Source organism: Oreochromis aureus, linkage group 18 (assembly GCF_013358895.1).
Source record: "Oreochromis aureus strain Israel breed Guangdong linkage group 18, ZZ_aureus, whole genome shotgun sequence".
NCBI lineage: Eukaryota > Metazoa > Chordata > Actinopteri > Cichliformes > Cichlidae > Oreochromis > Oreochromis aureus.
This window is the reverse complement of record NC_052959.1, coordinates 13196034-13222956: the sequence shown is the minus strand read 5'-3', so window position 1 is coordinate 13222956 and position 26923 is coordinate 13196034. Positions and strand designations below refer to the sequence as shown.

The window sequence follows — 26923 nt, the reverse complement described above, 5'->3', positions numbered from 1 at the left end:
TCAGGTGGCATCTCCACCAAAGCTACTGACCACCACTAACACAGAGTTTTTGTCAAAGTGTCCTTGAGCAAGACACTGGAACCTTCCCATTCATAGGAAGTGAACAGCCATTGAAATGATATAAAATAGCAAAATTTGTTCCTAAAAAATACAACTATGTATTTTTAGAAAAACACAAATGCTGTGTCATCTGAACTAAAGAGTAGATGGAAAACCCAGCATGATGGAGCAAAAAACAAAAGAAACAACAAAGAAGACCCAGCACTGTTAAGCAGCTTGAATCCTATATTAGACAAGAATAGGACAAAAGTCCAGCAGCTGGTCTGCTCAGCTGCCAGATGTTTATGGACACAGTGGTAAACATTGCTCTGTCCTAACTTTCTTGAGAAGTATTGCTTCCATCAAATTCAAAATTACCTTGTTTTGTCTTAAAATTGTACATTTTGTCACTTTTAACATTTGATATGTTTATTGTGTTCTGTTGTGATTAAAATATGGATTTATTAGATTTGCAAATTGTTGCATTCTTTTTAATTTATATTTTAAACAGCTTGCATAAATACTTACTCATAGTGTTGAATGCACTGAAAATTTTCACTCTGTCAAAGTCCTTTTATGTCATTACTTCAGTTTAATGACATAGTGCTCTTATAGTTTTGTTGTTGTTGTTGTTGTTTTTTGTGTGACAGGAAGTTGTTTTCAGTAAAAACAAATAAGCCCCACACCTGACTACCTGACTCACAACAAACAGACAAATAAGCAGGTTTCTGGTGTGTAGAGAGGTACGCTACTTTGATGAAAGTATTCGCTCGTCTGCCTTCACATATGAACTTGAGTGACATCCTACTCTTAATTCACTGGGTTTAATACTGTATGATGTCAGTCCACCCATTGCAGCTATAACAACTTTAACTGTTCTGAGAAGGCTTTCCAAGAAGGTTTAGGACTGTTTATGGGAATTTCTGATCATTCTTCCGGAAGTGCATTTGTGATGTTAGACAGTGATGTTAGCACAGAAAGTCTGACTTGCAGTCTCTGCTCCATTTCATCCCCAAATTATTCTGTCTGGTTGAGGTCAGGACTCTGTGCAGGCCACTCATGTTTTTCCACACCAAACTAATCCATGTCTTTATGAACCGTGCTTTGTGCACTGCTGCACTGTCATGTTGGAACAGGAAGGGGCCATCCCCAAACAGTTTGCACAAAGTTGGGAGCATGAAATTGTCCAAAATGTCTTGATATGCTAAAGTGATAAGAGTTTCTTTCACTGGGACTAAGGGGCCGAGCTCAAACAATCCCACACCATAATCGCCCCTCCACCAATCTTTACACTTGGTGTTACGACCCGGCTCAAAGGCCGCAACATAAAAAAGAGATGAACACCAGATTGTGGGTGAGAAGAGGTTTTTCTTAAAATGGCTCCACAGGTTCGCTAAAATGGCTGGTGCCACCAATGCAAAGACAAGTGAGCTCCCCAGAAAGCTTGCCTCAGGTATGCCTTTATCCACCCCTGGCTAGATGTGGCCAATTAGCACCAGCTGAACACATTAAGATGATTAGGGGCTGCAGAGGACGTAACCCTCCTCCCTCAAAAGGGTTCCTCTAGGACCCCTAAATTTATTAAAAGCCCTTTGAAGCCTTCAGGTCCTTGACCCACAAACCTGAAATAAAAGTAAAAGCTAACAGAAGCACAGTGTTCACACTATAGTTGGCATCTGTAAGCATGGATGCCACTGCATGAGGGTTTGAAGTTGCCACACTGAAACACACACAAAAAGTAACATGTGACCAACACAAAGGAGCACAACAGTCACCAACCCAAAATGATTATTCAGCCTGCTACAACACAAAATGAGAGCAGCCATGAATAATCACACACAAGTGATCTGTGGTCTCCACCACACAAACAGTCACATACAAGTGGCCCTATACCACAACAAGTTACTTTAATCCAGAAAGTTCAGTAAAGCAAACACACAAGTGACCAACCACAAATGGAGAGCTATGGCCACACAATGATCACATCAAGGGTGGGTCAGCACCCCTCAGTGTTATTGCCATCACCTGGCCAACAACACTCACAAGTGATCCAACAAAACAGCCATATTCCCCACAACACTAAAGGTCACAGCACAAAACACTCACCTCATGAGGATCTCATTAGCATCCATCAACACTGACATATGCACACACAGTACACATGATGCCAACAAAAACAACCTACCTGCCAAGTTTGGTGCCACTAATTAACTGTGAGCAACTCCCATCCTAAAAGGCTAAAAACAAAACTTGACCTGTCTAGTCTTCAGTGGTGTACCGGGCTCGAGGCAACTTTAAACGCAAACTCAAGGGTAGGCAGCAGACCAGGGTACAGTCTCCCACCAAACCCTGAAGCGTACCCCACCCAGGATAACCACCAAACACAACAAATTAAAACAACAAAGCAAAACAACAAACAAGTGCTCCGATGGAAGGGCAGCATAGCCACCCAGCTGAAACACACTTACTAAAGGGATGTTGCTCAATCACAGTGAACACCATCACTCACCCACTTAAAAGTCAAACAAACTGATATTCAGACTCCACTAAAATGTCCAAACAATCCCGGACGAGCCCCCACTTATGTTACGACCCGGCTCAAAGGCCGCAACATAAAAAAAGAGATGAACACCAGATTGTGGGTGAGAAGAGGTTTTTTCTTAAAATGGCATAGCAGGTTCGCTAAAATGGCTGGTGCCACCAATGCAAAGACAAGTGAGCTCCCCCAGAAAGCTTGCCTCAGGTATGCCTTTATCCACCCCTGGCTAGGTGTGGCCAATTAGCACCAGCTGAACACATTAAGATGATTAGGGGCTGCAGAGGGACGTAACACTTGGCACAATGCAGTCACACAAGCACTGTTGTCCTGGCAACTGCCAAACCCAGACTTGACCATCAGATTGTCTGACGAGAAGTGTGATTTGTCACTCAAGAGAGCAAGTCTCCACTGCTCTGCAGTCCATTTGTGTTGTGCTTTACACCACTGTGCCAAACGCTTTGCATTGCACTTGGTGATGTAAGGTTTAGATGCAGCTACTTGACCATAGAAACCCATTCATTGAAGCTCTCTACGCACTGTTCTTCAGATAATCTGAAGGTCACATTAAGTTTGGAGGTCTGACACGATTGACTGCAGAAAGGAGGCAACCTTTGTGCACTATGCCCCTCAGATTTTAAGTTGCCTACCACTTCGTGGCTGAGTTGCTGTCGTTCCCACTTATAATACCGCTAATAGTTGACAGTGAAATATTTAGTAATGAGGAAATATCATGACTGGACTTGTTGCACAGGTTGCATCCTAACATGGTACCACTGTGGAATTTACTGAGCTCCTGAGAGCGACCTGTTCTTTTACAAATGCTTGTAGAAGCAGTCTATGCAGGCCACATGGCTGCACATGACGGGCCTCAGTTTTCCGCCCGACCTGAATCAGCTGTTACACTTTCATAGCAGATGATGAAACTGAGAGTGCTTGAAAAATAATTAGCAAGTGAGCAGAAAAGCTTAAACATACATCCTGTTTCCTCAGATATTAATAGGACAAAAGGCACCTAATATCAATAATCACTGTGACTTGTACAGGGATACAGTCTGTGTTCATATGCAGTATTTTTAAACTGAACATGAATGCTTTGTTTCATAATATGATCTGGCTGGCTTGATTGGGGTCATGAGATCTCATGTCTCGCTCTTTGTCTCTCTCTCTCACACACGCATGCTCACACACGCAGATGTACAGTATAGACACACTCATGCATTCCTTTCTGGTTCTGGTGGTCGTGTTAATTAGAGCTGTGGATAAAATAAGGCAGATGTGCTCCACCTCATTCTTGGGGTCAATTAGCTGTGACAGCAGAAGGCTGCAAAGTCCTAAGACCCAATTAATGAGAGGATTTACTTTCTATCACACAGGCTGGATATAATTACACTGAAACATTTAGTGTTATGGGTGAGTTTTGGTTGGCAGATGCTATGACTACCTCTTAGTAGTGACCGCTGTTAATTATGTGATTATTTCTGTGGAACTTTTTTCACTATTTATGACATCAAATATTACTTAAAGTAGCTTAGATATTTTTTTTGTTTGTTTGCTTCCAAAATACTCAACAAATATTTAAGAGCGTAGTCTCAGTAAGGTTTGGATGCTGTAAGTTTTCAGTGAAAACAAAATGAAGTTCTTCTGGAGTTTTAAGGAGAAATGTGTTCTCATTTCTGCTTGACATATGAACACAGCTGCTCAGATGCTTCTCATCCTTGTTCCACAATGAAGCCAATATTTTCAGTTAGCAGCAAATCTGGACTGCACGAGCTCCAGTTTAGCACCTCTTTTGATGCTGCTGTTATATGTGCAGAATATAATGTAATATGTTTAAAATAAACAAGTCCTTCCCTGAGAATGACATCTTCTTGAAGGCATCATGTGTGTCTTCAAAGCTTTGTATAGTACCGAGAAAAGGTATTTCCCATTTGCTTAGTATCACAAACTGGGCTGCCAATTAAAAATGTTACGACCCGGCTAATGAAAGATGCTAAAAGAAGTGAATGCCAGATTGTGGGATGAGAAGAGGCTTTATCTTAAACTGGACAACCAGGTTGACCTGACAAAAATGGCTGGTGCAAAAGGCAAACACAACAAAAGAGATGGACAAAATGGTAAACGGAGTTTAAACTATACTTGGAAAACTAAATGTTTCAGATCAACAAACACAAACCTGAACAGAATAACAGCCAGCAGAAAACAGATGACGGTTGGGCAGCAGGGAAACAAACGGATGACATTTTGGATTTATTAATGGACCAGCCAAGTTACAAAGACAGAGGACGCGACTCGGTCTATGAGGAAACACAGGAGATTACACACAGGTGGGGAAAATGGGAATAATCAACAAGACGAGACAGAGGTAAAACTGAACACACTCACATGAGACGCAGACCTTCACAATAAAACAGGAACGAGAACAAATCCTTAAACATAACATAAAACAAAACACTGACAACATTAAATCATAACAAAAATAAGTGGTTTTTTTTAATGAAAGATGCTAGGTGTTGCCAGTGTCACTGATTGAAAGCGCACCACACCAGCCTTCCAGTGACCAAACCCACAAACAGGTTTTTTTTGAAAGACAAGGTTTTAGGCATTCACACTTAGACTTTTTTGTATGTTGTCAAACTTGAATGTTTCAGATCAACAAATTTTAATATTAGACAGAACTAACCTGAGCAAATCTAGCTTTCTCCTCTGGGTTCTTTTGTGACCTCCTGTATGTGTCGTCAACACGCTGTTGGAGTAATTTTGGTAGGCCGGACACTGTTGGGGAGGTTCATCACTGTTCCAAGTTTTCTTCATTTGTGGATGATAGCTCTGACTGTGGTTCACTGAAATCCTGACGACTTAGAAATGGCTTTGTAATGCTTTCCAGACTGACAACTTTGTTTCTCAACAGTTTCTTTAGACTGTGGGATGATGTGTTGTTTTTTTTATCTTTTAGCCTGCTTCAGTTTGTCAGACAGGTACTATTTAAGTGATTTCTTGATTCATCAAGTCTGGCTGGGGGCAATTACTTTTTCACACAGGGTTAGGCAGGTTTGGACAGCTTTTTTCCCTCAATAAATAAAATAATTATTTTGTATTTATTTTGGTAATCATTGACTAATATTAAAATTTGTTTGGTGGTCTGTTTATATCATCAGACCACAGGAAAGTTTTCTATTTTGACTCAGCACATTCTTTTTTTGTTGTGTTTTAAAAGCTTGGCCAGTTTGTTTGTGGATCCACCACATACAAAAAGGGTCAATACAGCCATAACAATTTATACAAACACACTTGACAGATGTTTAATTTATCCCAGTTCCAATACGTATAACCACACATGAGTCTGTAAGAACACATTTATGAATAAATTTGTACTATTTGTTTTTGTTTGTTTATGGGCTAAAAACATCATTATTGATGCTTATTTTTTTGTTATGATCTTTTACTTAATTGGAAATTGAGCAGATTAATGACTGCCTAAACATCAAAAGCCTAACAGCTACAGTAACCTGTACGACACATCACGCCCCACTGAACTAAAAGTCTGTTCACCAGGAACATTTCCTGATCCGGATAATTTTCTGGATAGGGATAAGAAGTTCTTCACAGGAGTAACCACCATTTGTGTTGGCCATGGTTACAACACAATGATCATTCTTTGGCAACAGGATCATTCGGTCTGATCATTTTTGAGAGCCATATTTCTCTGCAATTTGCAGCTGCGACAGAGTGTGAGAAAATATAGAATTGTTTCTGTGAGACAGAAGCTGAAATATGTGGGAGTGTGGGAAAAGACAGGCAAAGTTAGCCAAGGCCAATAAAAATAATTAATTGCACAATTTTATTGAAAATGGGTCCCACAGACCTGAACAACAGTTAAATAAGTTTGTTGGAGAAAAAGCAGATGTGTGCTCCTTTCTTTTATATTGGAGTTTGGATGTATTTATGAATCATGATACCGTGATAAAAGTCAGAGAATACTTTCTTTAAAAAATCTATAATTTTCATCAGTTTCAGCATTCAATGGTTTTATCTTTGTAAAAATGGGAAATAAATACAGGGTTCGAATGACCGGGGGAAAGCATTTTTCATATTTCTGTCTGGATTACAGGAAATGCAGTAAAGAAAAAGTTTCAGAGTGTCAAACCAGAAAAATCAGCAGGTTGTGTAAAAATGGAAAGACAAATCTTTAGTATGTACAGCACTCACTAAATCCTTTCAGGCTTGCAGAGATACATGAGATTCTAACTGCCAACTTGATGACGCAGCTCTTGATCATCTCCTATATCAACAGATTAAATTATACCCATGGATTTAAAAGGAGAATTATTCTCTCACTAGAAAAGGGTGAACTTTGATTTTTGGGATTTGAATTTACTAAACTATTTGTTTAAAAGTGAGCCACTCAAAGCTAAAGACAGGTGTGGCCTGCGTGAACCTGCTGGAAAAAAAATCTTTCTACACTTCTATATGAATGAAATTTCTCTTTAGATAAATGTGACCAAAGACGCTGTTTGAAAACTCTATCAGACCTGTGAAACTGTCTCTCTGAAGGGGAATTAGCTTTCATCTTAACATGAAAGAAAGCACAGGAACAGTCAGCAGCCTGCTGTATAAACACACCCATGTGTAGTTTTGTATCTTGTGACCTTACAGTCTCTCAAAACCCTTTGAAATCCAGTTCATAATACTCGAGACACTGTATCATCATGTTTGGTCTTGATATGTCTCACGGGGTTGCACCAAGCATATTTGCAATTTTATCCTCAGAGAGAAAAGTGAACCGTGATCCAGATAGGAAGAGAGCCCATCTAATTAAAGCTGCTGATCAGCAGCACGTCTCTTTTAGCCCAATATTCTGCTCTCTCTCTCTCACACACACACACACACACACACACACACACACACACACACACACACACACACACACACACACACACACACACAGGTTTAATTTCAGACATGCATGACACAGCCATGATATACCTTTAGCTCTGCCTTAGCTCGGGTTGCATAGAGATGGTGCTAATAATAGTGATATCTAATCAATGCACACACACACTAACCTTGAGTTGACTTTATAACTACACTATGCAATCTCCCTGCAAGACTTGACAAAAACCATCCAAAGTATTTCTCAGCAGGATGCAGATAATTTCTGCACAGGAGAGCATGCTTGATCTGTGAGTGTGTCCTCAGTCCGATAAAGGAGCACACAGAAGAGCTGAAAAGTTGGAAGGAGAGGAGGATACCTCTATTTTTGGAGTCTGTATTCTCATGGTGTCCCAGGGGAGAGAGCCGCTGTGGGCTCCCCTCCTGTGACGGCAGCGCTGGTGAAACCTCCAAGGAGCAGAACATGTCAGTCAGTCAGACAAGTAAACATGAGGATTGGTATTTTGGAGCTTTGTAATCGCACAACTTTCAGCAGAAATCAACAAAATCACGTGGAAGAGATACTGAAACTGGTTTTGGAAATAATTTACACTCACTCCAAACTTAATTTGCCCAGAAAACTCTGTGCACTCCACTGATGAACTGAAGGCCTTGTTGAGCTGCTTTGGGTGAAAAAGAAGCCGGACCACTTCTCCAACATGCAGGCATTTTCTGTTGCTGTGACAACAGCAAGGACCAGAGGAGGCATCCTTGGATGCTGGACAGCTTTTGTGTCTATACAACACTGGCTTTCTCACAAATGCTGTCAGCTTTATGGTTCACCGTCTCTGACTCAGACTGCACAGTGTTCTCGTCTGCGGTGAACTGATCTGGAATATATGTGGTCAGAGTGTTTTAATCTAGAACAGGAATTTCATAATTAGATTAAGGAGCTCAATCAGATCACCACAATAGCTGCTAATGGAGGATAAATAATGACTTCCATCAAATCAGCAAATCCAGTTGAGAGCTTATGGTTTTTAAAACACCACCGTGGAGTTTGCATCCCAGTGGGTGACTGAATAGACAAAAGTACTGGACCACACCTCATAATCTTTAAATTCAGATGCTTCCAGTCCCACAGATTTATAAAATGAAGCACCTAGCCATGTGGTCTGCCTTTGCAAACATTTGTGAAAGAAGAGGTCATTCTCACTGAATTTGTGCATGCTGCTCTAATAAGATGCAGGATGTTGGAACAATTTAGTTAGCAAAATTTCTCCCCTCCTAGTTACTCCATGATCAGCTGTAAATGGCATTATCAAGTGTTTAGGAGCTACAACAACTCAGCCACGCAGTAGCAGAGCATGTATTTAGAGAGTGCTGAGAAGCAGGGTGCGGAGAAGTCTCCAATGCTCTGCTGATTCAGTTACTGCAGAGTTACAAACCTCCTCTGGGATTAACATCAGCACAAAAAGTGTGCACCAAGAGCTTCATGACATGGGTTTCCACAGCTGAGCGGGCCTGTAGGGGTAATGTGGAGGTGGGCTGGTGCTTTGTCCATATAGTGCAAGTCCAAGGAGTGCTGATGAAGTTAGACAGATGTGTATCCATTTCTTTAAGAAGCAGAAGCAGTGATCAGTGATTTCATTTAACCACTCAGGTTACCCTGCCAATATTAGGATCATTAATGCTGGTAATGCTGTAAAGCTTTGACAGTGCCAGTAACAGGTGAGCATTACAAATCCTCTTTTTTTTTTTAAACATTCCCAGTTGGTTGGTTACTTCTGTGTCCTGTTGGGAGGAAACCTCACTCTAAGTACAATTCAGTTCAATTCAGATTAAATTTGGTTTTATTTGTCATGCATGAAAAATAAAGAAATGTTGCTAGTGCTGTTAATTATATTGTTGATGTGTGCATTTTAATTTCTTTCTGTTTGAGATTAAAGGTCTAGAACAGGTATATAACCACAAAAACACTTTGAAAGCAGTCAACTGAAAGCAATGTCACTCACATTTGAAGCAAAGCATCAGGTAGCCTGCGTGAGAAATTTGATCAAACTAAAGAATAAAACTAAGTTCAATTTTCTTTACAAAGATCCAAATCACAAAGGCAGTCACCTCAAGGTGCTTTATTTCTGTGGCTGATTGTGGGTGATGAGGTGGAGGACATTTACACCCCCCAACCCCCCCTCCCTTTTTTTAATGTAATTGCTTTTGTAAGTTTACAAAAAACTTTTTTTAAAAAAGTTTGAGTAAAAGGATGCAGAGGCTTCAATTACGATGCCAAAACAGTTCATATTTGGTTAGGTGCCACATCTGGCTAATTATTAAAAATTTTAATGAAATTATATAAGAACAAAGAAGGATAAGAAGAAAGTCATACATCAGCTGCTGGGAGCCAGCCAACCACCAATAGACATACACTAAATATACATACAAGCAAATTTTACCGCAAATGGCGAGTGAACTCCCAGCATACTGACCGGAGGGAGCCATTCACAGGAACTGTAGAAAGAGGAAAGAACAACCGTGTGAAATACTATTAAATAGATAGAGACAAACAATACTTTAAAAGAAAACTAAAATAATTGCAGAATAAGCAGTGGTGAGTACTCCGCCTACACACAAACAGAACAATGTTACACATATGTATTCATTTTCTGTCCACAATAACAGTTATGGCAGTTATGGCTGTTTAATCCTTTCTATCTGCCGTGTGATTGGCTGTTCCCCTGCTATGTTTGTTTTTCTGTAATTTAATATAAGTACCACAACCTTAGCGTGTATTACATTTTGTGAATAATACATGATCATTAGTTTGTGCACTGTTTTTATTCACCTTCTGATCACAGATGAGTCATGCGCATACAGGTGGTTTGGCACAAGATAAAACCAAGAGCTTTCACCCTGAAAATGTACGCGCGCGCGCACGCACACACACACACACACACACACACACACACACACACACACACAGCGAGCAAGAGAGAGAGAGAGGTACTCTATCGTTCACTCTGCAGAGCAACGAGCCCATCGCTGAAGTCTGTTAAAAGCCCAGACACAGTGGCAGAGAGTTTATGTTTAGTCTGACATCTTGTGGTGGAATTAAACACTTCAGCTACAAAAACGATCAATCATGCCTTTCGTGTAGCACTTACTACATTCAAAAATAAAAACTGCAGCTCTTTTGGTTAAAATGTTAACGTAATTTTTGATTGTGTCAAATTCTTGGACATGGCTTGAAATTTCTCTCAAATGTAACAAATATCTTTTGATCAATTACCAAACCATTAGTTGCAACAGTTGAATTATTAAAGCAATAAATATTAAATAAATACTGTTATGGTAAAAGATAAACTAAAAATGAAAAAATTACATCTACTATACATAATAATTTTATTTATTTTATCCATTAAAATACCCGACATACACAGATGTGTGTCTCAAAACAGGAATGTAAAACTATGCCTTTGTGCCATCAGAAACTGAATTTGAATAAGTTAAATTCAAATCTGAATTGCTCAACTTAAATAAAAGCTTCTAAAACTGAATTTGAATTAGCCTAATTTGAAATCCAATGAATTGGTTTGAAAATGATCGTCATTAAATTGAAACTGAATTTTATATTTTGAAAATGAATTAATTGAATTTGAAATTGTATTCCATCCTTCTTTAAATTTAGCTCTTGAATGCTTTCAGTTTCACTTTGCACCATTCAATTTCAGTTCTTAAATTCAGTTTTTTGGGTCATACATCCTACATTATGGAAGCTGCAGAGTACCAGATTCAGTAAAAAAAAATATCCATAACTCGATATTTCGACTTATTTTCTCGACATTTCGACCTATTAAACCGAAAAGTAACTCAAAATTTCGAGTTAGCTCTGTCAATCAGTGAATGACGTCATTTTCTTGTTACCCGGAAGGATATGACTCAGAGGAGCGCGCACTCAAAACCGGATGGTGAGCTACCAATGTATAGTAACAAATTGGCGCTTTCGAGAGTCCCTTTGCTGATGGTAATGCCACGTGATTCAGCTAATAACACAAGGATTTCATCATTTGTGAAGCCACGCTGAAAATACTGAAAATGCAATTTGTGCATTCATGACTGGCTGTAATACTGGTAGCTTAGCATTTGTAGCTGAGGACTTCAGCTTCCGGGTAACAAGGAAATGACGCAATTCACGTAGATTACTGCTTGGCAGCGCTAATTCGAAATTTCGAGTTTCTTTTCTCAAAATTTTGAGTTAAAAAGTCAAAACTTCGAGCTACTTTTTTTGAAATTTCGAGTTAATAAGTCAAAATTTCCAGAAAGATGACTCGAAATTTCGAGTTATGGATACTTTTTTTAAGTGGCGGAAACGGGCTCCCATAAAAATATGGAAACCTTGTATGTTTTTAAAGTTATTCGCGGTTGGAGAAAATCAAAAGGAAAAAAATATAGTTTACTACGAAACCCACAGTCCTTTGCGCGCTACGCGTTCCTCTTGGTAGTTGTAGTCAGCAAATCCAGCTCGTTTCCGTGTGTCTTGCTTTAGGTGGAGGAATCTGCTCTGCAAAGACAAACACGTGAAATTATTGATCAGGTAGGACAAACAGCTTATTTTGCTGGCTCCCACCTAGTGAACTAGTCGACCACAGATGTAATATAAGCTATTTTTTCATGTTCAATCCTTATTTTTTCCGGTAATCCAGAAGCTGCAGACAGGGTGCGAAATCAGCGCTTACATGGCGATGCATTTCCTTTTGTTCAGCTAGCTTATGTGCAGAAATGCAGAAGCCAAAATCTCATAAATGTTTCTCGTTTAAAAAAATGAAAGGTGACTGAGGGGATTTCCTGGCGTTAGCCACCTACGTGGTCCAATTTTAGACACACTGTTGCTTGGCATTTCCGACGGCACTCCAAACGGCGGCGTTTATTCAGCTAGCCTCGGCGAAGTTACACATTTATTAGCCATAAAAACTTAGCTGTGTAAATATGTAACCTGTAGTCGTGTTAGCATTGTTAGCGTTAGCAGCGGGCTTGTCGCAGTAATGTTGTTTACATCCGGTAATGCTTGTTCGCATGGATGTGGTTAATTGAGGTGAGGGTGGCAAACCTGCCGGGCAACTTGAGTTTGCTGCTCTTTGCCAGAAATATTCTGATTATATGATCGCATTTCAGCAGGTCCTGTTACACTAATTAAATGACTTGTCTTGTTTCTCACAGGGTTGTGTGAATTTATGGAAACATGTCAAAGAAACGGGGCAGGTAGGCTCATTCAGCAAGTCAGATTTAACACCTTTGACCCTGCTGTTACAATGTAACACAGTACACACACACACACACACACACACACATATTTCACTTTATACTTCTGATTTGAATGACACTGTAGTAACATATGGTCAGATCATCAGTCAGCACTTAAATATAAGCTTAAACGTTTACTGACCTGGAAAAGATGACCAGTGGTGACCAGTTGTCTGTAACCAGTCCATCCAGATATTATGCTCTGAGTGCTTAGATGATAATTATAAATATTGTTATTTGAGCTTGTTTATCAGCACAGCAGGAGCTTTTAATTATTAACCTGGCATATTGTAATCTTGATAAGAAAGCGTATGGGCCACTTAAATTTAAAAAAAAAAGTTTTTGCTGTCTGTTTATGGTATAGATACAACAGTCAACCCTCTACATCATATTTTCTCACAATATCTGTGAAGTTAAAGGCTTTAAAGATTCAGTAGTGTAAAAGATGACAGCCCATGGCAGATTTTTCTTTCAAGCTCGACTTTGAAGTGATGGCTTTTGAATATTAAATTAAAAATAGTTTCACACTCATTTGTTTATGTAACATTTTGATAGTTCTCATTGTTTGGGTTGACTGAACTCTCTGTCATAAGAGGTAACGCAAACAATATACTGATGGAACAGCTTAAGTTCATCATACCCGCACTAACGTAGGAATGCTAACCTGGCGCTTGCTCCATTCCTGTTTACAGGAAGCGCAGCAGTGGAGAGCTGAGTGAGAGCTCGGCGTCAACCCTGAGTCCGGACCCTGACAACCTACTGGGCCGCAGGATTCAGCACACCTGGAGGGAGAAGGGCAACGTAACCAAATGGAAGGGCACAGTTTTGGAGCGCCTGTCTGTGAACACCTCCCTCTACATGGTCAAATATGATGGCTTCGATTGCGTCTACGGAATCGAGCTCTTCAAAGACAGCCGGGTATCCAACCTGCAGGTCCTGGCAGAGAAAGTTGGTGAGTTTCATGATGATGCTCTAATCACTGATATTTTGCTTGAATTTAAATGTTTTATACTCAATTATTGAAATTTAAATGGACTTTGTCATGTCTGCAGTGCATCACGCTGCATGTCACTTTTTTGTAGGATTCCCTGTTGAATCTCGTGTTGGTGTTTATCTCATTTGGGTCTGAGGGGATACACTGTGAAGCAAATTTGCCATAGCTGTGCATTAGCCACCTCGATTAAACCTAAAATCCCAGTCGAAGATAATGTGCGTCACGCTGGTAGACATGAACTTTGTTTGCATGCTGAGGTTTTCTGCACACTCTTACTAAGGGTGTGGATTGACGCATCATTTGACTCCACTTCTGCTTCAGTCAGAAAAATAGGCATCATTGAATGCTTAAAATTAAATAGCAGGAAAGAGTAGAGAGGAATACTGGGAGAAAATCTTTAATGGTTAAAATCCATGTATTTATTTTGCCACTCGTACACTTAGTGAGACTCTTTGTTTCTGATGTGGCTGATGCACATTTGAGCCATTAAACTTGATTAATTTAAAAACGATACATCATTCAGTGTACCTCTAACGTAACAGGTTGCTGAGAACATGTGCTGCTATGACAGGAGAAAACTACATGATCCACTCCTGCCAAGAGGATGCTTTCAACATTTTATGGTGCCACGTTTTTGTCTGTTTGCATATATTGCAGATATTTGCCTTGCTAAATGAAGGATTACCTGTGCAGGTCTGTTTGTGTAAAGCCTTCCAAAAAACCAGCAGGGCATAGCTTGATGTCTGTGAAGCTGTAGAATGCTTATTGGTTGAAAAATGATCCAGAACAGGAAATGGAATGCTGTCGGAATTCACTGTGTAGAAGGAGAAGCACGGAAAACATCAAAGGTCAAGAAACGGCATGAAGAGCACAGGCAGTGACTGGAGTGGACAGTTTTTGTTGTTTTTAAACACTCGGCTGGCTCTGTGTGTGTGTTATAATTTAGTGCTTTTCTTTGCTGCCTGAACACGAGCAAGAGTAGCCCACTCGTGGGTTTTTTTGTGGCACTGCCCTCTGGTGACATTACATAGCCACAGCATGCAGATGACCATCTGTAAAGCTGGGCATAGGCTCTGCGTAGGAGCCATTATTTGCCCTGGTGATGTAGTCAGGTAAAAAAGGGAAAAAAAAAAAGGAGCCACCTTTGTAATGTTGAAAACTCTGGCTTTAGGCTCCACATGGCTCACTAATCTCTATTCATAGCACACCCTTAGGTGTGGTGACTAACTTTGTGTATTTAATAGCAACACCACTCCTGCTGGTTACACAAAACACACCTCTCTCTTTTTACTTGAAGGCCGTATTAAACAGTGTAATAATTTACCAGCATATAAAATGATTTAAATTTCAGTGGCTTATTGGTTTATATCAGGATACCTTATTTTACATGGTGGGATGTTAATATGTTATAACTGCACATTTAAGCCCTGAGATATTTTAACACAAGAAAAAAAAAAAGTAAAATTTCTGCAGTACATCTCAGTTTTTATACATGAAATAAGAAATGCTGCTGAAAGAAGTCTGTCAGCATGACTCTGGGCTTAAATTGTAAGAAATAATTGTGTAAAAGTTCTGGTTGCTCATTACCCAGACTGGCCTATAAATATAAAACAGAAACTTTCTGTTAATTCACAAAAATCTAAATGTAAAGAAAACAGAAATTTCACTAATTGTTAGTGTGAACATTTTTTTCTGTCATTTAATTGTTTATCCATTAATAAATTACTTTGGTGTATTATGAATGCCCACCGGGGAGGTCTTTATCAGCAAGAAAACCTATAAAATGTATAAAAATACGTCCAGTGGACCAGATTGGCATTTTTGCTGGGCTAATTCTGACCCAGGGGCCTTATTTTTGACACCCCTGCTGAACATGATGACAATCTTTGTCGTCCTTTACTAAGAAATAGTCCAAAAAGTCTTATATTTTCTAATTTAAAATGTAAAGCTGACAGCATCAGAATAAAACATTGGGGGAATTATGTTATATAAAATAGATTTTAGTGTTTTCATTTATCCTGTCGTCTTGGGTCTGTAAATTTTTTGGATTCATGGACTCATCGAAGTGTCTTCTCATTTCCACAGTGAACAATAAGATCAAGGTGCCTCCTGGGGCGGAGGAGCTGGTGGGTCGAGCAGTGGAGCATCTGTTCGAGAAGGAGGACGGAGAGAAAAATGAGTGGCGAGGCATGGTGTTGTCCCGGGCCCCAATCATGACCCACTGGTATTACATCACCTACGAGAAGGACCCGGTGCTCTACATGTACCAGCTGTGGGACGACTTTAAGGACGGGGACCTGCGCGTCCTGCCGGAGTCAGGTATGGTAATGTGAGCTTCGCTGTCAGTGTGCATAAAACTGTCAGTGTTTTATATTTCTGATCCTCCTGGAAAAGTGGGAGGAAGAGAACAGGACAAATTTACATAGTCTGTATTGCAAAACACTCCAGCATCTCTGGCTCGTTCTTCTCCTCCTGAACATTTTGTGCAGAATTTCTGCTTAGTTAGGAGAGTATGATCTGCTGCTTTAGAGGAATTTGTTCATGAATGAACTGTGGCAGGTGGTGGGTTAAAGGTCATGTTCAAACGACAGGTAACAGACTTGGAAGCCTGTTGCAAATACACGTATGTGGCTGAGTAAATGTTGTCCAGCATGGCATCATGTGGTTTTTCTGTTTGCCATCCAGAGAACAAACACCTGCTGCCAGCGGACAGGAAGCCAGGTGAGGAGCCAGAGAGCCTCGTGGGGAAGCAGGTAGAGTACGTCACAGATAACGGTCTGAAGAGGACGGGTTTGGTCATCTACCAGGTCCCGGCGAAGCCCACCGTCTACTACATAAAGTATGACGACGATGTTCACATCCACGTCTACGACCTGGTGAAGACCACCTAGTACTGACTGTCTGGTTTCATCTTCAGCTGTTGGCTCACGTTTTACCCCAACGAGTCGTTACCTGTTAAAGTGTTAAAGGTTTCAGCTTTCCTCCAGCGGGAGGCAACATGCCGAAAAGGCCTTTTTTTTTCTCATCATGTCCCATATGGGTCTGCGTCATTCTATGATAACAACACATCTTGGTTTTGATTCTGAATTTTAAGTTGAACTTAAAATATGGCACTTAAAGTCCTCTTCCATGTAAATAAAGCAGATCTGAGATCAGCTGTGTAGCCCAGCAGGTGAAATGGAGTAAATTGCACGCGTTGCTGTATGGTGCGACTCCCAAACTCAACAAAAGTTCATACAACACATCAAACTAATGTTTTTCTTTTCTCTTTTCTATGCTTGTGTTATTTATTTGAATCTGGAATATCTGGCTCTGCTGCTGGTAAGGAAACAAACAAAAAAACAACAAAGAAAACTGTGTCTGCTGTGCTTCATGTGTGTCACTTGGTAGGCCTCAGTTTGTTGAATATAGAAAACCATGTGTGCTGATTTCCCATCGCAGTGAACTCAGATTTCTGTTGACTTGTATAAGCATTAATGAGACTGGTGTCTCGCGTGAATATAAAAACAGAATAAGTGAAAAATCCATGTATGATATTTCTGTTTTTGATCATTCAAACTGTCAGTTTTTCTACATTAAAATATATCAGAAACACTGATGTTGATGTCAAGTTGTTTGAGACGGTGTTTGTGCTACGCACTATTTATGTAGTTCAAATTGGCGACCAACATTGTTTAGTATTTTGAACTGAAAATCTTCATTATTTGCCAAAAAATGAAGGAAATACTGTTCATTGTGACCCTAAATATGTTTTGTTCTGTAAATAAAAAAGACATTTTTATGAACGTACAACAAAGCTGGTTGTATTTTCTTTTCCAGATGTTTCCTATTAACACGTTTATCTTGAGTGCTGTTAATATTTATGTCCAGGGAGCGCGATGCATGAGTTTATCCAAACAGAAAACACTCACTAGTCACTCATAAAACAAGTCAGACTTGAGATTTTAGAGATGAAACCCACTGAAAAGACCTTTCATGTGTTGTGAAGTGTATTACCTTACAGTCTCCAGTTATGCATGCTCACCTGTATATTAAATAGAAAGTGAGTGCTTTCAGAAATAATTTTGACTTCTTTCTACACAGTTACATGAGCTGAGAGACGTCTCCTTGACCTTCACTGAATGCTTCAAAACACTGAATGAACTCAGATACTCTACACATTTTTGTTCAGAAATGTTGCTTCATTTACAAGTTTTTCAAAAGCAGTCGCCCTCACTTTTCAGTGTCTCTGGTTAAATAACCCGAGACACCAGAGCTCCATATTGTTGATGGAGCGGTTGACTTTACAGGTAGCCAGATTTTACCTTTATTTATAAGGAGAAGCCTCTCTTTAACCCACAGTTCAGTCTCATCCTGTTTATTGGAAAACCAGACTCAGTAGGTACTACACACTGGTTGATCAGCTGTACTTTATCCATTGAGTCACGTGGTTACGATGGCTAAAATAACAAAATGTAAACACTGCTGTGGATAAAGTTTAGTTCTCCTGAACCAAATTCCTAATTAGCTTCTATTTAAAGGTCAGGAAATCAGGGAACAGTTATTGACCTACACAGCTGATCATTTAGGATGAATATCATGTAAATACTCATTTATCTTACAGCTAAATGTTATCATAATCCCTAGTGTTTATCTTATAAATGTTAGTTTGTTCCCCATAAATTGAACTTTTAAAGCTTCCTCTGATTTTCTGTGAATATACTGGGAATAACTATCAGCAGATATTCACATACAGTCCCCTCTGCATGTTTTAAATGCAAACATTGTTAAGACTACATGACTAGAAGATTACTTACAACTTTTCAGTTAATCAACTTTTTGCTGCTTGTGTTTTGTTACTTAAATGTATATCATGCTTGTAAATTTTTCATCACCACCAACAACAAGAGCATTAGAGAAGACCCTGCTCAGACATTTGCAGTATTTTAATTGCCAGACACAATTGTTCTCTGTCTGCTGATCAGTCGTCAGGCCCTGGTTCCTGATCTTCTTGACCACACATGTAGCCACATGCGGACTCACTCTTCCTCCCCCGGAGTCTCTCCGAGGTGCCAGGTCTGTGGTGATGGGTGCCAGCACAGACATCGGGGAACAGTTGGCATACCATCACACCAGGCTTGGTGCCCAGATAGTAATAACAACGAGGAGGGAGTACATGCATTGCACAAGGTCTGTGCTCTTGAGAATGTGTCTGATGCAATTTGTCACCTGTTGTGCACTTCCTTTTACACATCCATCACTATTTTTGACCATTTTCTTTCCTCGTGAAACCATCTGCCTTAGTTGTTGGCAACAGTTTTTACTGTTTAGACATAATAATTACTCTCAAGTATCTTAGATCGTGACTCTGACTTTTCTCTGCTACAGTGTGCACTAAGTGCTTTCAGTCTTAACTCAGGAGAATGAGAAAACATGAAGTGTTGTGGTATCGCTGCTGTGCCAGTTTCTGTCTGTGATGTAGGTGTCAGATGTTTTTGAGGGGTTCATGGGCTCAATCAGTGAGAAAAACCCCTAAATGTTGTTGTTATTTTTTAATCAGTAGGAATCAGACTTTTCTATTTCTCTGTCTTATGTAACCTACAATAGCGATCACACCAGAAATACAGCTAAAAAGCGTCTAAAATAGCCACATTTGCTGCTGAAAGCTGCCTCTTCCGTTAAATTAATAAATATTTTTCTTTTTCATCATGGGCCTAAAATTAAGAGGCTGAAATGAGCTACATGAGGTTGCATAGCACTATCCATACACTCAGTGAATTATATGAAAGGCTGTTGTGAGAGAATCCTCCGATCTATTTTTTTCTTCCTTTTATCATTATTGCAGTACCTTCCTCAAAAACCTTGAAACTTTGTCTGCATTCTTATTGGCCAATAAACAAATGCACTTGACTCTTTTGTGTTGCTTAGCAACACAAGCCAGACCCTGATTTTATATATGAAAAAGCAGGATTCAGCCAATCTGGAGACTACAGGGTGCAGAGTGATGGAGACCAGCCATGGTGCATTTTTAATTAAAACATTGCAAGCATTTATGAGTGAAAAGGGTGGAAAGCATTGTCTGTGGTCAAGATTATCAAAGCATGGTGACATGGTTACTAATTTCAGTTTCAGAGACAAAGATGAATGTAATCTGCATGACGGTTACATGTCAGCTTTGGATTTTAAGCAGTCCTTACTTTGTACTGATCTGATTCAAATAAAGTGAGTTTTAATTCATTTTAGGTGGGCTTGACCTTTCTGTCATAAGCACTTTGTTAGCAATGAATGGCAAAGATGGGGATTATTCAGGTCAACCATGCAGGTAAAGAGAACAACAACAACAAAAAAGATAAGTCTGTCTCTACGTTTTCATGTCTGTCTTGTCTTAATTGTTTTTACAATTTATTTAGTATAGATTTGTCTGTTCTTGCCCCTCTCTGCTTTTATTCAGCAACTGTATGCAGCTTCTCATGTTAGAATTTTACATAATGTGTGCTGGTTATTGTGATTAGTGTGACTTGATTATGTCTCTGTCTCTTATTTTCTCTCCTCTGCATTAGTTAAATTCTCCCATGTGTCTGAATATGACAAAAAGACCAAAGTGCAGTGGAGCACAGAGCAGGTCTGGTGTCTTCTGTGCTGTGTGAACACGCCTCTCAGTTTTCTTAGTGACTGTAGATATCTTACATTTGCTCAGGTCTGTTTGCTGATATTAATCCAAGCTCAGAAAAGGACCAGACCAGAGTCCACCTCATATACAGACCAAATACTGTCAGCCAAAAATAAGAAAATAAAAATAAAAATCTTATTCTATAATTATTTTGGACCTATTGGGCCCAAAGAACTGCGAGTACGTTCACAAGTCAGCCTACTGACACCTGTTATAATATTTGATGCATGATAAGTGGTAGAACTGATTTTGTGGCTCTTTTACCCTCTCAAGTGCATTGGAAAGCACACACATGGCTACACGACTGTAACGACCTCTTCTGGTGGATTCACTGTCTGGTCATTAAGTAGGAGCTCGTATTTTATTCAGCGGGTCACTCACAACTTTGATACATACTAAAAAAAACCTACAGGAATTAACAACCTGTTCACAGAAGGATTTAGAGCCTCCTTGTTGATTGTTTGGCTTATATTCACTCCTCTGTTGCACATAATAAAAAGGTGGAACGTAAGGTTCTCTTGGCTGAAGTCTCAGCTGAAGACACTGTAGTTAATTGGACACAGTGATTCCTCAGGGATCTCCTCTGATCTTAGTGTGTGTGTGTGAGAAAGAGTGAGAGCCAACCTGTTCAGTGGTACTGATGTGAGAAAATACAGAAATACAAGGATCTTTTTTAAAAAAACAGGTTTTATTTTGCAGTGTAAATAAAAGAAGTCCCATTTATTCCCATGTCTACAGATTAATGATCAATAAACAGTTTGAACAAAGCACAACGAGAATGAGCAAGCCCGAAAATAGACGTAGAAAAATAATACTGGGCAATTTTAGTCTTTTTTTTTTGTTTCTTGTACAAAGGGCTTTATAGCATTGTTATTACAGCATTTCCCTACGTGGCTTTTATAGTGTGTGATTCACTCGCTTAAATGATGCTTTTGATTGCAATTCTGCTGGTAATTAACATTACTGTGCAGCGAAACTCCTTCACACGGAGCGTGAATCAGAACATTTTATGTGATTTTTAAAGGGCAGGCTTCATATTGTTGCCTGCTGAATAAACAGGAAATTTCATCAACAGTGCCAACAATGAAACGTGAACGGCTCCTGAGCTGAAGAGCAGGTTCACGTTGACGTGAAACTGAAGTTCACTGCTTGTGCTGAGAGGCAGACTGGGACTTGTTGTTCTTTGATCAGCGTCACAACAAAATCACTAGTCTTCCACTCAGCACCACCAGCACCTTCGACTCTTTTTTTTTGGTCACATCCACATCCCCTGCTTCTGCCTGCAACAGAAGAAAAAGAAACAGGGGGGAGCTTTAGATGCTTAAAAAATCTTCCCCTTCACTCTACAATTGTTGAACATGAGGTGTTGATTTGGCACCATTAGTGACACGGGCTTCAGACCTGAAGAAGGTTTCAGGACATGCATGTGTCACAGGTGTTGCAGGACACCGGCGAGTGGCGTGCTGGTAGGTTGCGAACTTTAGATGTCGGAGATGGAAACACAACATGCATTTCCCATCTCTGTGTTTCCCCCCCAACCCATTTCTCTCTGAAGCCTGTTGACATTCCATCCTTCCTTTGTTGTTGTAATGCCAACCTTTCAGCTCCTCTCAAAAGAGGGAGACAGGAGAAGGGTAGGTGGGGGGGCACAGAGAGAGAGAGCGAGAGAGGGAGGAGAAGAGCACAGCACTTAGAATAAACGCTGTTCAATGGAAATATGAACGCAGGCCATCAACTCAGTGATTTGTGTGTGTGTGTGCGTGTTTTTCCCCCTTTCTAATAGGTCACATTTGGGGTGGAAGAATAGGAGAGAGAGAGACATACAGATTGTCCTGCATCCCCAGTATGTTTTTGAGCTGGTAGCTATGCAACAAGACTGGGAGTCAGTGGAGGAGGGGGATGGGAAGATGGGGACAGTTAGTGAGAGGAAGGAAGCACGGGAGGAGAGAAAGGGGGCTCCTTAAGTGCAAACTAGAGAAAAGAGGAGTGCTGAGCGGAGACAGCCCTCCATTTATACCCAGAGGAGACCCTGGAAGAGATTGTCAATAATGTTCATGACACTAAATCACTTCATTTGCTGTTGCTCTTTGTTGCCCTGGCGTTCAAAGCATTAAAAAAATAATAATCATGTATTTAGTTTCTAAACAGCGAGTTAATTGAATGCACGCCGTCAGGTTGTGTTAATATTCAGCGAATGTGCCGACACGGTTTAAAATTAGCTCTAAAAGCCACAAATAAACCTGCTCTTCCTTCCAGATCGCAGCTAAATGGAAACGATTAGCCCTCGACGTGGGAGCTGTCCAGTGTCTCGGTGCTGAATGACGCCCTACTTTTTTTCTTTTCTTTTTTTTCCACGTCCATCTCTTCCTCAGCATCTCGCCTCGATTCCGGCCCGGGAAAAAACATGCCACCTGTTGCTGCACCGAAGTTTTCTCTCTGGTGGTTATAAAGCCAAAAGACCTCTGATATCTGACTCATATAATCGCCAGCGATCCCAGTTTTGAAGTGTAGTAAGGTCAATTGTCTCCCCCCCCACCTCTCAAATCACGGCAACATGACGGCATGATAAACATTTTCCCTCAGGCGAGGCAGGAAGAGGAGGAAGGGGTTGTCATTTAATTTCCCTTAAACGCAGTCACTATTTTTTCTTTTTCTTTTTGTCTTTTGTTTGTTTCCCTTGTAAGCTATGACTTATAGGATTTCACATCATCTCATTTGCTTTTCAATCCTTCCAACTGAAGGTGGAGAGAGAGAGAGAAAAAGACAGGCAGCTTAAATAAACGATAGCAAACAGCACATTAATTAATACCCAGCTAATAAGCATTGGTTTAAGAAATCCACTCACCGTTCATCGACGGGAACAACAGGTGATGCCGACATAACATTCGTGCAGCGTGTTCTGGATGAGTAGCCGAGGCTGCACCTCTTTCACTGTTGGCTTTTCTATTGAAATCGGCCACAATCGGAGCCTGTGCGCCCTCCCATCTGAGCGCCACGTAATGGTTATCGTGATGTTACTGGGTAAGCTCGAGGAAGATGGATCAGTGTGTTTATATACGTCTGCTGCCCGGAGAAGACAAGGAGGAGGTGGGACGATGACGAGTGACGACTGCGAGTGGAGACCAATTGACGTGATTTTTTTTTTCTTTTCTGTTTTTTCAGACCTTGTTAAGGGTGCGGCTTAAACCAGCAGCCAAATTACATTATGTGAAGGTTAGAGAACCATATGAATAAAACATATGGCGGGTGGAGATGTATGTCGGTGGAAAATAGTATTATTGCTGCTACTATTTTTATTTAAGGGAACGCTTTTGCTTGATTTGCTGTGAGTCGGTGCAATTTTGTGGCCTGATGTCAGCGCGTAATTCTAAAAACCCAAACGGTGCAATAAACTTCACCTGAGCCGCTGAGCCGGGCTTTGGTGGAGAGCACAGATGTAATGCAATTAAATCTGAACTGTGAGCTCGAGATGAACATTTACTTAATTTGGAAAGATGAGTTAGTGGTCGTGGGGAGGGCCGTGGAGATTACATGCCTCGAAGCTCAAGTGGTGTGCTTAGGGGAACAAAGCTCAATCCGGTTTTAATTTTGAGAAATTAATGTGAAAATACAGAAAACTGTGTCCAATAAAGTGGCATTTTTTATGAATATAATAAGGAAAATACAGCTTTCAATTCTAAAGTTTTACATTTTGGGGTATGATTTTAAAAAAAAAAGTAGCCCTCATGAGGTTCCAACATTTTTTTAATACAGCTTCAAATGAACAGCTACATATGACATATTGGAACTTTTTTTTTATACAATGTTGCTTCAGTTGATCAAAGTTTGTGCACATTTCAGAACATTGCAGCACCTCTATTCATTGATTTGACTCTAGAATACTTTGGTATGCGGAGGGGTTTATGGTCAACTCAGTGACTGTAAGGTGCAGAGGTCCTGTGGCTATAAAACAAACCCAAATCATCACCAATACACCACTGTGCTTGGCACTTGGCATGAGATGTTTGTGCTGTGTTTAGTTTTCTCCAAACATGGCAATGTCTATTATGACCACATACTTCCATTTTGGTATTATCTGTCCAATAGACTTTGTTCGGATACAACTTTGCAAACCTAAGTCTTCTGCCAGGTTCATTTTAGAGAGAAAAGGCTTTCTCCTGGCAACCCATCCAAACAAATCATACTTTTTATGTCCTTTTCTAATTATACTGTCAATTAGAAACTTAGAAACATATTAGAAACAATATGTCCTGCTAAGGACCAGATTTAAAAAAAAAAATTTTAATAAAGAAATACAAATGCTAATGTTTTTCATTGTATAATATAGTGTTTTTCTTTCGTCGACAAGCTTAAAGACTGATGGAAATGAAAATGTTCAAATCTTAATGTGTGAGTGTTGTGATCGTTAGGCAGTTTCAACTCACTGGTGTTTCGGCTTTGATTGTTGTGTACGTGTGATGTGGTTTCCAGTGTTTGTGTGGCTGAGAACGATGTTAAGGTTCAGCTTGCAGTGGGGCATGAGCAGCGTTCACCTTCAGGCTAGTTGTTAAAATGTTGATACTGTTCCTGTAATTATGTGCTGCGAGGAGTATGGGGAATTATAACAAAGCTGAAATCTTGTCATAGTTCAAGAAAGAAACAAAACTGGAATCAGGGTACATGTTTGTGGACATGCAGTTAGATTTTACAGTAATGAGCTGCTAGTTGTGATTTGAATAGAAACACTAAGTAAAGGAGTGTAATAACAACTAAACATTAGCATTAAGCTAGAGTCCCATGACATGTTTTACTGCTGTTGTGGTTTACAGTAGGCATACTGTAAAATAACGGTGTTGCCACAATGCACTCTGTTTTTCTGTATTGCTGAAATTCTCATACAATAGCCGGTGGGATTTTGCATATGGTATATATTAAAAAACATGAAGTAAGCAAACCCTGTGATGTGAAACAGTTTGCAAAAACAGAAATGTCCACAGAGAACAATATGCATAAGAGTTTTAAGATTACAGAATTGGTGATGTAGATGGTAAATGAACAGGTTCTTATACAGTGCTTTTCTACTCTACCTGAACACTCAAAGCGCTTCATGCAACTTGCCTCAGTCACCCATTCACACAGGCTCTTCTTACACATCTTACATTCACAAACATTCACACTCCAATCGATGCATCACAGAACAACTTGGGGTTTGTATCTTGCCGAAGGATATTTGGCATGCAAACTAGAGAATCCAGTGATCGAACCACCAACCTTACGATCACCTGTGCTAACCTCCTGAGCTACAGTTTTAATAAAAGATGTAGTCTATGGGAAATACTCTTTTCAACCTTTGCATCCTAATAGTTTTTTAAAAGAAAAGAAGATGTCAAGGTTAGCAGGATGAAACAAAAAAAAAAGTCTTGTATCTTTCTTTGAGGACAGCCAAATCAAATACAGGTTCCCAGAAGACCTCTCATAGTCCATACTGTAAAACACACCCAAGCCACCCAAACATAACATGTTTATCATCTTAGAGACACAGTAGAATGCTGGACAGTGATTTCTGCGTTAGAGCAACAGTAAATGCAAATGGCATAAGAGTCAAATTATCCAATTACTCAGAGTGTTTGACCTACTTAATAGTTCAGTGTCAGTGAATTGGCTTGTAGGGGGCGAATGTGATTTCAGTTTGCAATATTTTTTTAAGTTTTGATGTAACATTGTTTGGTTTTGCCGCTGTAATGATTCCAAAATCGAGCAGCTCTCTGAGTCAGCATCAAGCAGCACTGGTCCCGTTTGGCTTCATGCCTCCTCGAGCTCCTTATCTGGACCAGAGAAAAACTGCAACGCTCCTCACTGAAGCTATTAAATAAATACATTGGAGCATCAATAATTTTGGTCTGCGTAAAAGGTTGCATTATACCCATTGTGAATTATATTTTATAATTAATAACTGTTAGTAAACCTCAGCGTAGGCTATTAAGAAGCTTTGACTGTAATTAGACACTGTTACCTTTTATATGAGAAACGGGAGAACTATTATCGTGCAACCAGAATGATTTAAAAACTGCAAAAAATCTTGAGCCCTGCTCATAATTTTGCATGTTATCAAATCACGTTGACAAGTTAAGTTTCTCGCTCTATTTTCAGATGAAATATAAAATACCAAAAATTCTCATTTCAGGTTCCCAAAGCACAGTGATGTCTGGAAATTATCTTGTCAGTGTTTTGCCAAAACCCCCGCCTAAAATGTGATATTTACAGTGACACGCAGGAAAAAGGAAGAAACTTTACTTACTGAGGAGCAGTTTATCATCAGTCCATCTTTTCTTTTACTTCCTTTATCCAAGTTAAGACCACATGAGGCGAGAGCCTATCCCAACTGTCAGCTGTCATACTCCCTCCGCTGGTCACCAGTCTGATGCAGAGCAGAAGCCTATCCCAGCTGTCATAGCATAAGGTCTATTGCAGGACTAACACATTCATGCTCACTGTCTCACCCATGGTCACTTTTGAATCACCAGTTAAGGTAACGCCATGCGTGTCTATGGACTGT

The 26923-nt window shown here is 39.9% G+C and overlaps 1 protein-coding gene across 4 annotated transcripts; it reads left to right on the top strand.

Annotated features, from left to right (window-relative positions):
• Positions 1–11357: 11357 nt before the first annotated feature.
• On the top strand, positions 11358–17535 carry LOC116318945 (spindlin-Z-like). 4 transcript variants are annotated; one of them, XM_031738143.2, is made up of 5 exons: positions 11358–11412; positions 12662–12703; positions 13438–13697; positions 15825–16058; positions 16425–17535. In XM_031738143.2, exons 2-5 carry the CDS (start codon positions 12684–12686, stop codon positions 16628–16630), a joined length of 720 nt encoding a protein of 239 aa, XP_031594003.1. In that variant the 5' UTR covers positions 11358–11412; positions 12662–12683; the 3' UTR covers positions 16631–17535. The 4 variants fall into 4 exon arrangements, with proteins under 4 accessions (XP_031594003.1, XP_031594011.1, XP_031593998.1 ...); XM_031738151.2 differs by having other exon boundaries at positions 11404–11468; XM_031738138.2 differs by lacking the exon at positions 11358–11412 and adding an exon at positions 11640–12038.
• The last annotated feature ends 9388 nt before the right edge of the window (positions 17536–26923 follow it).

What these genes read in the sequence shown, in the direction of transcription:
- LOC116318945 (XM_031738143.2), top strand. Translation starts at nt 12,684, where the DNA reads ATGTCAAAGAAACGGGGCAG. An exon ending in ATGTCAAAGAAACGGGGCAG is followed by an intron (nt 12,704 to 13,437) that starts GTAGGCTCATTC and finishes TCCTGTTTACAG; the next exon opens with GAAGCGCAGCAGTGGAGAGC. An exon ending in GGTCCTGGCAGAGAAAGTTG is followed by an intron (nt 13,698 to 15,824) that starts GTGAGTTTCATG and finishes TCATTTCCACAG; the next exon opens with TGAACAATAAGATCAAGGTG.